The sequence below is a fragment of the Musa acuminata genome, chromosome BXJ2-4 (genome assembly GCF_036884655.1).
Source record: "Musa acuminata AAA Group cultivar baxijiao chromosome BXJ2-4, Cavendish_Baxijiao_AAA, whole genome shotgun sequence".
In the NCBI taxonomy this organism is placed as follows: domain Eukaryota; kingdom Viridiplantae; phylum Streptophyta; class Magnoliopsida; order Zingiberales; family Musaceae; genus Musa; species Musa acuminata.
In genome coordinates this window covers 33417651-33431804 of record NC_088341.1, presented here as the reverse complement: position 1 = coordinate 33431804, position 14154 = coordinate 33417651, and the positions used below count along the sequence as shown (strand labels likewise).

At 43.1% G+C, this 14154-nt stretch overlaps 1 protein-coding gene across 1 annotated transcript; it reads left to right on the top strand.

Moving 5' to 3' along the window:
* The first annotated feature begins 1602 nt into the window (after positions 1–1602).
* LOC103977769 (protein unc-13 homolog) lies at positions 1603–6309 on the top strand. The gene is made up of 5 exons (XM_009393378.3): positions 1603–2331; positions 3460–4344; positions 4443–4904; positions 4971–5157; positions 5238–6309. The coding sequence occupies exons 1-5, from the start codon at positions 1819–1821 to the stop codon at positions 6218–6220; spliced, it is 3030 nt and encodes a 1009-aa protein (XP_009391653.2). The 5' UTR covers positions 1603–1818; the 3' UTR covers positions 6221–6309.
* Positions 6310–14154: the final 7845 nt, after the last annotated feature.

Genomic DNA, 14154 nt, shown 5'->3' with positions numbered 1-14154 from the left:
ATGTCATATCGAGAAGAAAAGCTCCTATCATTGTATCGTTATAATCACGTATTATAGTATATATATAAAAGAATATTTTAAATATGACATGTGCTTTAGATTTTTTTTTTTAATCTTGAACAAATGTATTGTGCATAAATGGATGTTTTGGGATGTGCTTAAAATGTTTTTTTTGTCCTTAATAGATGTATCATACACAAAATATATTTTAGGAGGGTGCTTTAAATATATATTTTTTATCTTAGGTAAATACATCGTATATAAATGGACACCCAGGATATTTTATATATTTTTTTAAAAATCTTAAATGGATTCTCAGTACATAAAACATGTTTTGAGTGTGTTAAATGTTATAATTATATATACATTGACTCTATACAAAAAGAATCAGTGGTATCCAACATGACTAAGTGTCTCCTCTACATGGGATATATCCATCCAAGTTAAAAAGAATTATATAAAGCTCCTCATACGACTTTAACACCTCTTCACAAGTTATATATATATATATATATATATATATATATATATATATATATATATATATATATATATATATATATATATATATATATATATATATATATATATATATATTAAAATTAATTTAATTTTCGAAGAGATCTTATTTACAACACTTGTTAAATTAAATTGTGATGATTCAAGGTGGAAGTTAGTTCAGATCTAACTATTTTTTTTTCGAGTCGATCTCAAGTCAAACTTCACTAATACAATTAGAACCCTATAAGATTATAATAAGATTATAAGAACACTCCCAACAATACTATAATGCTTAAGTTAGTTAGTAAGATAGGTTAGATATATTCCAAGTTGAGATTGGGTATGTTAGGATGTACTTATGAAACCTCTTTTGATAGCAAGTTTCTAAAGCTATTACCTCCGGATGGCATGCCACTCAAGGGAATGTAATATGTTGATCTTAGATATAACTATTATCAATCTCATTGAGTTCGAGATGGAGTAACATTTTAACACATGGTATAGATCAAAGGATGGAGATAATTAGTTAGTAAGACAAAACGAAGCTATTGAGCTATATCATGCTTGTTATGTGGCACCGAAGTGTCGTGGTGCTGAGGTATCAATCGTGTGTTAATCACTTTACAACGATTCATCAATCATAAGATATCAATGTGTTGCATCGACGGATCAACTATACGATATCAAGGTATCGATCACTTTGTGCCAATGTATCAACCACCTAGCTTAGATATGTCAATCCACGTAATTCTCACGTATCAATAATATGATGCTGAAATTTTCGTTATATTATTTCATCCACCGTAACATAGTCTATTAAGTATTTTCTCCTCTCAAGAAAATCTCCTATTTTGTATCTCAAATTTTTTTCTTATAAAAAAATGCATTATGCGGCCCAAATCTTGACTTTAGTTCAGACCATAGTCATCTACATTTTGTTACATTATAATGATAATTGTATATATCTTCATTTGTTTGCCCAAGGCTCAAGTTCTGCAATTGTAATAGCAGTGACATGGCACAAGTTTGACTTGGCAAAGACAGAGTGCTCAAAAGAGAGGTAGCTTAGCCGCCAGCTCAACGCCAGAACCAATCCTCACACCCTCCTCTCTTTCCGCTCCCTTTCTTAGCTTGTCTTCCCTCGCCCTCCTCTCCCATCCCACAATACCCGACACCTCCCCATTCTTCGCTATTCTTTCTTCCCGCCTCTTTCTCCACACCTTCCGATTGCACCATTGCCGGTGTAGCCTGCCATGCCTCCGGCACACACCTTCCCTCCCTCTCCCTGCACGAAGTGACCTGAGCCGTCGCCGCGGGATGGGCCGCCACCCCTCCCTCTCCTCCATCTCACGGTCCGACACCGATCCGGATCCCGACTGCCATGCCGAGCTCGACTGCCCCTTCGGAAGGCTCGACACCCTCGGGCGGTCCGACCTCCGCGAGACGGCGTACGAGATCTTCTTCATGTCGTGCCGCTCGTCCCCCGGCTTCGGCGGCGGCAGCAGGAGCCCCCTGAACTACCTCCCGTCGTCGTCGTCGTCGTCGCCGTGGTCGGCGGCGGCTTTTGACGGGGGCGGCGGTAGCGGAGGGGAGGGATCTCCGAAGTGGGGGCCGGGGATGTCGGTGCCGAACAGTCGGATCAAGAAGGTGCTGGGGCTGAAGGCGAGGCGGTCGTCGCCGATGAGGACGGGAATGACCCGCGGGCTTAACTCGCCGGGGAAGCTGAAGAGGCCGATGACCTCCGCGGAGATCATGCGGCTGCAGATGCGCGTGACGGAGCATAGCGACCACCGGTTGAGGAAGACCCTCATGAGAACCCTCGTCGGACAGGTGATACATTAGTATGTCCTTCCTGTCGCTGCACTATTTATTTATTTATTTATTTATTGTCTCCGGGATATTGAACTTAGAAATTATTATATATTATTAAGATTTAAAGTATTATTTTTAAGGAAGATTTTAAATTTTTTTTTATCTTTTTATCTTTTAAATAAATTTATTAGATTAAATTTTAGAGATAAGCATATCTTCAATTTAAATTATTACCTTACACCTATTGATTTATCCCAGTGTTTAGGCCTCTAGAGTAAGGAGTAGTTCAATATATAGTTTTTCTTTTTTTTATTTTTGTTTTAATTTTTTCTATTTAGTTTGATCTTAAGCTAGTAATACCTTATTATTAGAAAGAGTTGTACTTAAATATGATCTCTCCCTTTCTTCACATGATACCATAGCCATAAGAATGGTAATCTATATCTCAACAAAAATTTAGTGAATTAAGATAACCCTTTTAACTATGGATTATAATGGTTAGGTTGATAGGTTTAGTATTGAACTTCTGGTCTAACTATAAGAACTAAAAAATTTATTTGAAATTCTTTCTCGATCTATGACATATGATTGGTGGTAATTACCCTATGTTAGCTTGTGTTAAAAGAGATTTATCTCTTTGAATACATTGTTGGTTACAAATCAGCTTAAGAGCTTTGAATGCATTACTAAAAAAAAATAATAATGTAGCTTAAAAATGATTTGACAAATAGTCTTCAAAGTGATCTCTCAAATTTTTAATACATTTTAAAGATTACAAATTTATATTAAAAAACATTACTATTATATCTAGATGAGTCTATTTGAATGAAATATTATATTATTTATAAATTTTTAAAAATAATATATTCTTTATATTTTATTTATTCAATGATTGTTCAATCACATTTCTTAGTAGAATTAAAAAATCTACTAAGAGGCAATTAGAACTCACAAATATATTCAGCAATAAAAATGGATCTAAAAGAAAATTAAGAGGCATCAAATGTGTTCTCAATTGGATATTTCGATATGTTGGAACTAAATAAGGTTGTTTCATATTTCCATAACTTGGAATTTTTAGGCCCTTCATCGAACAAGGAATTTTGTTGATTGAATGCTTCGAACGTATGCATTGTGTGCCGACAGATGGGCAGAAGAGCAGAGACGATCATCCTTCCTCTGGAGCTCCTCCGCCAATTGAAGCCCTCCGAATTCAATGACGCACGAGAATACCACCAGTGGCAGAGGCGCCAGCTCAAGATCCTTGAAGCAACCCTTCTCTTATACCCTTCGCTCCCTGTGGACCGGCAAAACCCGGCGGCCATCCGTCTGCTGGAGATCGTCCGAGCCGGTGAGATCAAACCCATCGATACCAGCAAGAACTCGGAAGTCATGCGCAACCTCTGCAACTCCGTCGTCGCCTTGGCTTGGCGAAGCTCCGGTGGTGCCTCCACCGAAGTATGCCACTGGGCCGATGGCTACCCTCTGAACGTTCATCTCTACCTCGCTCTCCTGCACTCCATCTTCGACCTGCGTGAGGAGACCGTGGTGTTGGACGAGGTCGACGAGCTCATCGAGCTGATGAAGAAGACGTGGCCTTCCTTAGGGATCAACCGGATGATCCACAACGTCTGCTTCGCGTGGCTGTTCTTCAAACACTACATCGAAACAGGACAAAACGAACCGGACCTGATGTGCGCAGCGGTGACGATGCTGACCGAGGTCGCCAACGACGCGAAGAAGCCGGATCTCGAAGCTAACTACGTGAGGCTCGTGTCTGCTGTACTGGTTGTGATGCAGCGTTGGGCAGAGAGGAGGGTGTTAGACTATCATGAGTGCTTCGACAAGGAAACCACAGCAAGCATGGAGCACATACTCTCTCTGGCAGTCTCCACAGCGAAGATCATCGGCGAGGATCTATGCAACAGTGGGATGGTCTTCGTCATCCATGACGGCGAGGTGGGGATGAATCCATCCGGAAACAGGGTAGATTACTACATAAAGTCTTCCATAAGGAGTGCATTCACCAAGGTGCCGATTCTCTTTCTTCTAGCTGCATTGATATACGAGATCATCGATTATATATCTCAAGTTTCATTACAAGCCAATTCAAATTGAAATATGTTCAGATACTAGAGAATGGAGCTGCACTTGATGAGAGTATGACGATCAAAGCAGATGATGAACCAAGAAACATTCTGGTCCAACTTGCGAGTGATACGGAGGAACTGGCCGTGTTTGAAAAGGACGCATTTAGCCCAGTGTTGAGGAAATGGCACCCGCTCCCTACTGCGGCCGCGATGGTGGCGATCCACGGCTGCTTTGGGATTGTGCTGAAGCAGTACTTGGCCAAGGTCACAAGCCTCACAACTGAGTTAGTCCGAGTCCTGCAGTCTGCCGGAAAGTTGGAGAAGCTCCTAGTGCAGATGCTCATGGAGGACTCCGCCGACTGCGAAGATGGTGGGAAGGAAATAGTGAGGCAGATGGTGGCTTACGAGGTGGATTCCGTCGTCGCAAACCTCCTCAAGAATTGGATGGAAGAAAGGTTGAGTATGGGAAAGGAATTCCTTAACAGAGCAAAAGAAACTGAGGTTTGTTTCACATCGGCTTTTCTTCAGAGCTTCATTAGGTACTGATGGATTTCGTTGAACTTCCAGACCTGGATGCCGAGATCCAAGAAGGAGCCCTATGCCCAGTCGGCTGTGGATCTGATGAAGCTGGCCAAGGTGACCGTGGATGAGTTCTTTGAGATCCCACTGGGAGTCAGAGATGCCATGGTTCAAGACCTTGCTGATGGCTTGCAGACCATCTTTCAGGAGTACACTGAGTTTATTGGTGCATGCGGTATGGAAGCCTTTCGATAACTGCTCATAATCTATCTGTCCATCAGATTAAGACTCGGACTCGAATGTTCCTCTTCACAGGGATCAAACAACGCTACGTGCCCAGCCTTCCCCCACTGACAAGATGCAACCAGGACTCCAAGTTCATCAAGCTGTGGAAGAAGACGGCCTGCAGAGCCGGAGCCGGGCTCTTGCACGGAGAGGACGGCCCGATTAACACGGGCCACCAACGGCCATCCACAAGCCGAGGCACGCAGCGGCTCTACATCCGCCTCAACACCCTTCACTTCCTCATCGCCAATCTGCATGCCCTCGACAAGTCCCTCGCCTTCTTCTCCCGCGGCAGCCCGTCCCCCTCCCCCCGCCTCGGGAGCTCCAACCGCCGCTTCGGCGCCACGTCCAGCCACTTCGACCCCGTCCTCTCCTCGGCGCAGTACGCCATCCAGTACGTGTCGGAGGTGGCGGCCTACCGCCTCATCTTCCTCGACTCGCGTCACTTGTTCTACGACGGGCTTTACGTCCACAGCGTCACCGAAGCGAGGATGCGCCCAGGGCTCCGCATCCTGAAGCACAACCTGACGCTGCTGGCGTCGATCGTCACTGAACGGGCGCATCCGCTGGTGTTGAAGGAGGTGATGAAGGCGTCGTTCGAGGCGTTCCTGATGGTGTTGCTGGCCGGGGGGAGCGAGCGGGCGTTCGCGCGGGAGGACTCCGAGACGGTGCTGGACGACTTCCGCGGCCTGAAGCGGGTGTTCAGCACCTGCGGGGAGGAGGAGGTGGGCCGGGAGGGGGAGGTGGTAGAAGGGATCGTGACGCTCATGGGGCTACCGACGGAGAGGCTGATCGAAGACTTCAGCATCGCGGCGTGCGAGGCTAGCGGGGTCAGCGTCACTGGTGTCAGCGGGGATGGAGTGCCGGTGGGTACGAAGGTGCCTATGCCGCCGACAACAGGGAGGTGGAACCGGGCGGATCCTAACACTGTGTTGAGGGTGCTGTGCCACAGGGACGACGAGCTGGCCAACCAGTTTCTGAAGCGGACGTTCGATCTGGCCAAGAGGCGGTGAAGGTTCAGCAACGACGGACAACAACGAGAGTCAGTCAGAGGAAAGAGGAGAACAAGCAAACAGTCAAAAGTGTGTAGGTACAAAACATATTATGCATCCACTATATATATATATATATATATATATATATATATATATGAAGAGTGGATATACTTTTTTGTGATATGTGCAATGGATATAAATAATATTGTCATATACTCATTCACTCCCCCGAAAAGATTGGTCGCGATTTCCATAAATATGCCCTTTAGTTGAGTCCGGTCAACCTCCCCCATGATGGGTATGCCCAGTAAGCTCCTTCCCTTCAATTCTCTTTTAGCACTAGACTCATTGACAACATACCAACTACAACTTGAAGGGCAGTAAATATTGATCAAATCTCCCTTTCGCTCCTCATCCCAACCATCCTCTCATCTCATGTCCCATCATCTTCTCTACACACCCTCTCCTTGAACCCTTGCTCTTTCCCAATCTACCTCTCCTCTTTTTATCTTTCATCTTTTTCTATCTAACCCATTTAACCTTCTTTCGTCCTCTAATATCTTATATGATTTGATGGATGGATTTTTCTTCTTGACTTTAGCGCCTATACAAGAGTCTTCTTTCACTATTGTTGCCACCTCCAAGAAGGACTAGTTCAGCTATCTATCTTATTCAAAGGGTGGTGAAGGAGAAAGATACAGATTGTACTATGGAGGAGGAATGTGCCTTCCTACAAGACAAGGATGACCTTAAATGGTAAAAAATCTTATAAAAATAATACCCCAAATGTTGAAAGCCTACTTTTTTTTCACTCTCAAACATAAATTCAAAAAGAAAAATTTAGAATCTAAACCTGAAGCTACTAACTTCCATAAACAACCTTAATACCAATAATCAAACAACTTAAAATGCTTTATTATGGTGTCCATAAGTGTTATGTCCCTTATTTTTCACATCATCAGAATGTATAATTTGCCCGTTTTGATGATCCTTGAAACAAACCTTCAAACTAAGGATAGAGAATCTTTCATTCGCAGACTTAACAAAGACTAGGATGGAGCAATTTTGTCGGCTGAGAGATGCTGCATTCGCATGCTACTTTTATTAGAACCAAAATGATTAGTAAGAGTCAATAAACACTTTATAATAGTGGAACATAGATATGCCTCCGTTGACGTTATTCTGGTTAACTGATAGGTAATATTCTGGTAATCAATCATATCCCATTAGTTGATCATCATAAGGGTACTAACATGAAAAATGAAGGTGCAGTCACCCCCAAAGGGCAGTGACATAGAGGTAATTATGGTTTGTTGGGCCATCCATGAGAGGCCATTTGGGTCGGCCTTGTCAATCTCCTTGGACAACGTATGAACGATCGTTTGGGTCTACCCTCCCTCGATCGGGTCTCATGGACAAAACGCTAAGGGGAAGATATTACTATTATTACAGATATGTCGCCCCCTATGGACGGAATGTCAGAGGGAAGACATTACGGCCATTACAAGCCTGCCGCCCCTGTGGATGGAATGTCAGAGAAAAGGCGTTATGACCGTTATAAGTAATTCTCTCGCCTAAATAGGTATAAAAGCTAACCCCCGGTGCTAGCCCAAGGGTCAGATCTCTTTGAAAATAACTCCTTTACATGACAAACCACTCCAAAGCTAACTTGGGTGTTTGAGGGGTTGGGTCGACAAACACCCATAATAATGACCTTCGTGCAGAAACTTATCGATGAGTCATAAACCACCTCAGCCCTTCTCCTCGACCTCCAACTACGGGTACCTCACCTTAAAGTGGGCCAGAAAGACTTGATACCCGTATTGGTATGAGACCCATCCCAACCTTACCAAGCCCTTCTAAAACCTAGCGGACTCCTTGTAGGCAGTGATCATGTTCTTCTCTTGCTTTGGAATGCGACTTTGTTTACCTTCCACCACCTCCTTTGCTTCCCTGGCCTTCACCGCCTCTAGCTCCTAGGAAATATATAGTATCTCATCCTCCATGACACGGTTATTTCTCCGAACCTCCTTCAGTTGTTTGGAAAGCTGGTTAAGTGTTGTTCTATGTCCCCCTAGCTTCTGCTCTACATCTTCCTGTTGGGAAAATCTTTGGGACAGCATCACATGCGTAGCGAAAGAACAAGAAAACAAAATCCCCGATTCTCAAAGAGATGTTCGTCGTCGTGCAAAGATTGGTATGCAAAATCCACAAAACTGAAAAATTACATATAGAGTAGATTGTGTTATCTATGGAGATTGTATATCCCTGTTTCCTTGCAGATCCTTAGGAGAGGGTGAAGGAGGTCAAGCGTCTTCCTCTCTAGCGATGATCCACACAGCAGGGCTGCGACGACGCTCCTCAAAACTCCAGGCCTGCTTTGAGGTGGAGAAGGGAAGGAGAATAGGAGAGGCAAACAAAGGCTCTAGCCTATGAGGCTCTGAATCCCTCCTATTTATATAGGCCCCTTGTCAAACCCTAATGGATCCTCCCCTAGTGGGTATTGGATCTACATCCAATAACCCAAGCCTTTTAGATTAGTGGATCTCTATCCAATACTCTCTCATGGGTTCTTATTGGATCTTGTCCATGGGATCCAATAATTCAGGGGCTTATTGGATATCCAATAAGACAAGGGCTCCGTTGGATATCTCATATCCGAACCTCTACTCATCGCAATGCCTACCATATGTGTGTGACCCTCTAGGCATAATATCGAGCTGGTCGTGAGTCATACCTGTTAGAACTCCTTCTAACTCAGTGAATTATTATCTCTGTAATAATTCACTCGACTCATCGACTACGGACGTACTAGGCCACTACGCCATAGTCCCCAGACGATACAAGGGAATCCAATCCATTGGACATGTTTATCCTCAGTTACCGTGTACCTATAGTCCCTCATCCATCTAACATCCCAGAGACCGTATATCGAGCATGGTGCTGTCAGACCCATACGATTTTTACTCGAGTCTCGCTCTAATCGAATTCTCCCAGAGAACTCTTTTTCTCTCAACCCGAATGACCCTGACTAGGGATTTGTCTGAGTAAGAACACATGGGATATTTCTCTCATGACGCCGAGAGTGAATGATCCTCTGTCGACACTCAATAACCCTCGTAAGGTCGACTACCACTCCCAATGACCAGTTGTACTAGATCTGGGATAGCAAAACCTATAAGTCTGGTATCAAAGAGTGGAGCACTCATACAGGATATCCTTGGTGTCTCAAGTCTAAGGACTAGATATACCATTAGGACTACATAATCGCTGTTTGACAATAAGGCATAATCAACCATCCAGCATTCCATAAGCGGATCAATCAATGAACTCATTCTCCAATGAGCACCTGTATTGTATCCTTAGTGTCCCTACACGAGCAGCTATGAGACCAATTGCATCCATCATATGGATGTGTATCGTAACCTATGACCGGGATTATTTAGGATATGTGTTTAAAGGTGAATCGATCTCATTTTCGTGATCTCATCACGATCCGATTCCCATTGCACAAATCCAAGGACATCACAATATATATATATATATATATATATATATATATATATATATATATATATATATATATATATATATATATATATATATATATATATATATAGTTATAAAGTGATATATGTCAAAATATAATAAGCAAAAAGATTCTGTATCACCTCACACGTGTCATCACTCACGTGATTGGCTTGCTGGGCACCTATGACTAGCACTTCCAACCAACTAGCCAACTCTATCGCTTGAGCCTCGGCCTCAGCAACAGCAACCTAGGTTGATCCCTTCTTTAGAGCCTCAACCTTAGCATGGAGATCATCGATCACTAATACTGTTGGTCAATCATGGCACCAGCATCTCAAACCCGGTCAATTAGAGCTGTCATGTAGTGATGATGCTGTAAACCAAGAGCATGTTTGCATTGGGGAAAAGTTCAAGGGACCAAACATGATGCAACTTACCACCACTTCGTTACGAAAGCATGTATAAATTAGGACATTCGAGGGAGAATAATAGATTTGCTTCTCCATCCCCAAACACAATGATACATGACAGTACTACTATACAACCACACCCTCACGTCACACCTTCTGAGCATGCTTGAGGCCTTCCTAGTGGGGCTCTAACGGGGCATCTGAAGGGAGAGTTGAGGAGATCAGCCATTTGCAAGGCCATGAAGAGCAAGGATTTACCCTTGCATAAGTCCCGCATCAACCACGACCTCACCACCTTCTTTCCCGAGCTCGTCATAGGACCTTGGCCTCTCGCGGGCACTGTTGGAGAGCATCCTAGCCCCCAAGGTGAACCCTTAGGCATAGGATCTCGACCTCCTACGAGTGTTGTTGGGGAGTGCATCGACCCCCAAGATGAAAATGTAGGTACATCCCCCTTCTCAAAACATGAGACCCTCCGCACTAAGATCTTGTGCTTCTTCCTAGACTACTTGACTTCACCATCATGACCCGAGGGTGGAGCAAGTTAGGTCATCCCCTTCACGCTTCGTCTTCGGGCAATGTGAGGGTAGAGAAAGTTGGGTTGTCCTTTTTGAAGGATGCATCTTCTAAAAACTTAAGGGCTCTCTGAGACTTGGAGTCCATGAAGAGCTCTCACGATTGTGACTCGGTAGTGAGTGCATCCCTCTTGGATTGCCTGCGATCCCAATACTGCACCTTGACCAACTTTGAGTTGCATGTCCCCTGACCCGGCTAGTGCACCTTCAACCTAGTTTTATGGGGCTTCTACCTCCCTAGTGATGCCCTCGAGGTGAGATTTCATCTCCTCTTACATCCAATCATTAAGTCATGTCTCCAATGGTGGAGGATTTCACCTTTTCATATGGTGCCTAACTCATAGCACTATCTCATAGCATCATTCATCGAGAAGTGTCGAGGCGTCGACATCATATTATCTCGCACTCTCTTCACCTCCTGCTTTTGGTTATGCAAGAGATAGAGCATATACTATTAGGTCACCCGGGGAGGCTTCAAGGTGGGAAGTGCCCCTTCAAACAACAAAAGTTGGAGGGAATGCCACTTTTTCATGAGTGACAGTCATGAATGGGGATTCACCCTCGTCTTGTCAGCATGCACTATTGATAACACCCCCCTTTCATGTTAGACGAGGAGACAAATCATGTGTGTTGCTTAAGGGAGATTCTTTCATCCTACGAGTACTGGTTGGTCAATGAAAGCCTTAGCCCAACCCCTCAGGGTACAGCCTGAACCTCCCCTTCTTTACTCTACTTTCATTTTTAATCTTCAATTGTGGCACAAATTGTCTCTAGGTATATGCCTGCACCATGTAAAGAAGGGGTCCGGCTTTGTGTCAGGTATTGTAGAGCCTTGTTGGGTCTCAACGGTGACCCAAGAGTCGTCCGTGAAGTCCTGTATCGACCACAGTCTCACCACCTTCTTTCCCAAGCCCACCATAGGACGTTAGTTTCTGTGGATCTACTACCTCCATGAACAAGCTATGAAATTAGCCACATTGGAGTGAGGCTCCAAAATCTGCCATGAAGGAAAGGTGGAGGCCTACCATGGTGGAGAGAAGGTGAAGGTCTGCTATGGAGGAGAAGGGACCAAGACCTTCTATGGCTAAAGCTTGAGATCCACCACAACAGAGAAGGGAGGAAGGCCTGCAACAAAGGAAGCCCAAGTTCCACTATGGTAGAAAAAGGAAGGACTGCTCTGGTGGAAGCCTGAGATCCGCTATGACAGAGAAGGGAAGAAGGCTTGCTATAGTGGAAGCTCGAGATATGCTACGATGGAGAAGGAAGAAGGCTTGTTACGATGGAAGTCTGAGATCTACTATGACGGAGAAGGGAAGAAGGCCCTCTACGACGAAAGTTCGAGATCTGCTATAGTGAGAAGGGAAGAAGGCTCGATATGGTGGAAGCTTGAGACTCACTACGGTAGAAACACCGGGACAAATGTGCCTGAGGTGTGTAAGTAAGGAAAATTTGACTCACGCCAAATCTGGTATGGCGGAGACATTGGGCCAAGTATGCCCGAATTGTGTGAGTTAGAAAAATTTGACTCATACCAAATCCGCTATGGTAGAGATGTTGGGCCAAACGTGCCCAAGGCATATGAGTCAGGAAAATCCAACTCACACTAAATCCACTATAACTAAGATGTCGGGTCAAATGTGCCTAAGGCGTGTGAGCTGGAAAAATTCAACTCGCTCTAAATCCACTACGACAGAGACGTCGGGCTAAATGTGCCAAAGGCATATAAGTAAAAAAAAATCCCACCTATGCCAAATCCGCTACAGTGGAGATACAAGACTAAATGTGCCTAAAGCATATGAGTTAGAAAAATTCGACTAGCACTAAATCCGCTATAGTTGAGACATTAGGTCAAATGTGTTCGAGATGTATGAGTCAAAAAAATATAACCCACATCAAATTCTCTACGACGGATATGTCAGGCCAAATATGCCTAAGGCATGAGTCGAGAAATTTCAACCCACACTAAATCTACTACAATAGTGACGTTGGTTTAAATGTGCCCGAGATATGAGTCAAGAAAATTTGACCTATGCTAAAACTAATCCGCTATAATATTAGCATAAAGCTAATATGTCCGGGACACTTGAATCGGGAAAGATTAACCTGCAAGACAAATGATAAGTCATATTCTGGTAACCAATCTCATCTCGCCAACTAGTCACCACAGGTGACTAATTGAATGATAAATATATTATAATATAAAGTGAGAATATTCTAGTAATATTTTTATTTTATATTGGATAATAAATATATTATAATATCTTTGGATCCATGCAATAGGAATTGGATCATTATAAGATCATGATAATGAGATCAATTCGCTTATAAACACAAACCCTAAATATTATAGGTCATAGATTACTTGAGATGAACATCAAGATAATTAGAGAGATTGGTATATTATATATTCATCCATATGATGGAGGTAGCTGGTCTCATAGTTGCTTGTGTTGGGACATTAGGGATATAGTACAGGTGATCATTAGAGAATGAGTTCACCGAATGATCCATTAATGAAATATTGGATGGTTAATGTTACCTCATCGTTAGACAGTAGTTTCGTGGTTTCAATTATGTGTTTGGTCCATAGACTTGATATACGAATAATACTCTTTATGAGTACTTCACTTTTTAATACTAGACTTATAGGTCTAGAAGTTCTAGATATAGTATAATCGGTTATCGAGAGTGGTAGCCAACCTTACGAGGGTAATTGAGTATCAATAGAAGATCATTCGCACTCAGTGTCATGAGAAGAATGTCTTATGTATTCTTGCTCAAGCAAATCACTAGTCATGGTCATTCGGAGTGAGAGAGAAGTTCTCCGAGAGAATCTGATTAGAGCGAGGCTCGAGTAGATTTCGTATGGACTTTATAGCATCATGCCCAGTATACAATCTTTGAGATATTAACTGGATGAGGGACTATAGATACACGGTAACTAAGGGTATACATGTTCAATGGATTAGATCCCCCTATACCATTTAATGATTATGGCGTAGTGGCCTAGTACATCCATAGTCGATGAGTTGAGTGAATTATTATAGGATGATAATTTACTAAATCATAATGAGTTATAAGTTAGAAGAAGTTCTGATAGGTGCAACTCACAATCAGCTCGGTATTGGACCTAGAGGATCATACACATTTGGTGGATGACACAACGAATAGAGGATTGAATATGTGATATCTAATAAGCTCATATTTTATTGGATCAATTGGATAAGACTTAATAAGAGCTTAGAGTGGATAATTGGATAGAGATCTAATTTTTATTAAGCTAGGGATACTTGGATGGAGATCCAATACCCAATAGGGCAGGATCCATTAGGGTTAATAAAGATGACTCTCTATAAAAATTGACTCAGACTCTGATAGGGAGCCTTGCCTTCATGGAAAATCAACCAACTCTCCATTTAGTGGAACTAGATATAAA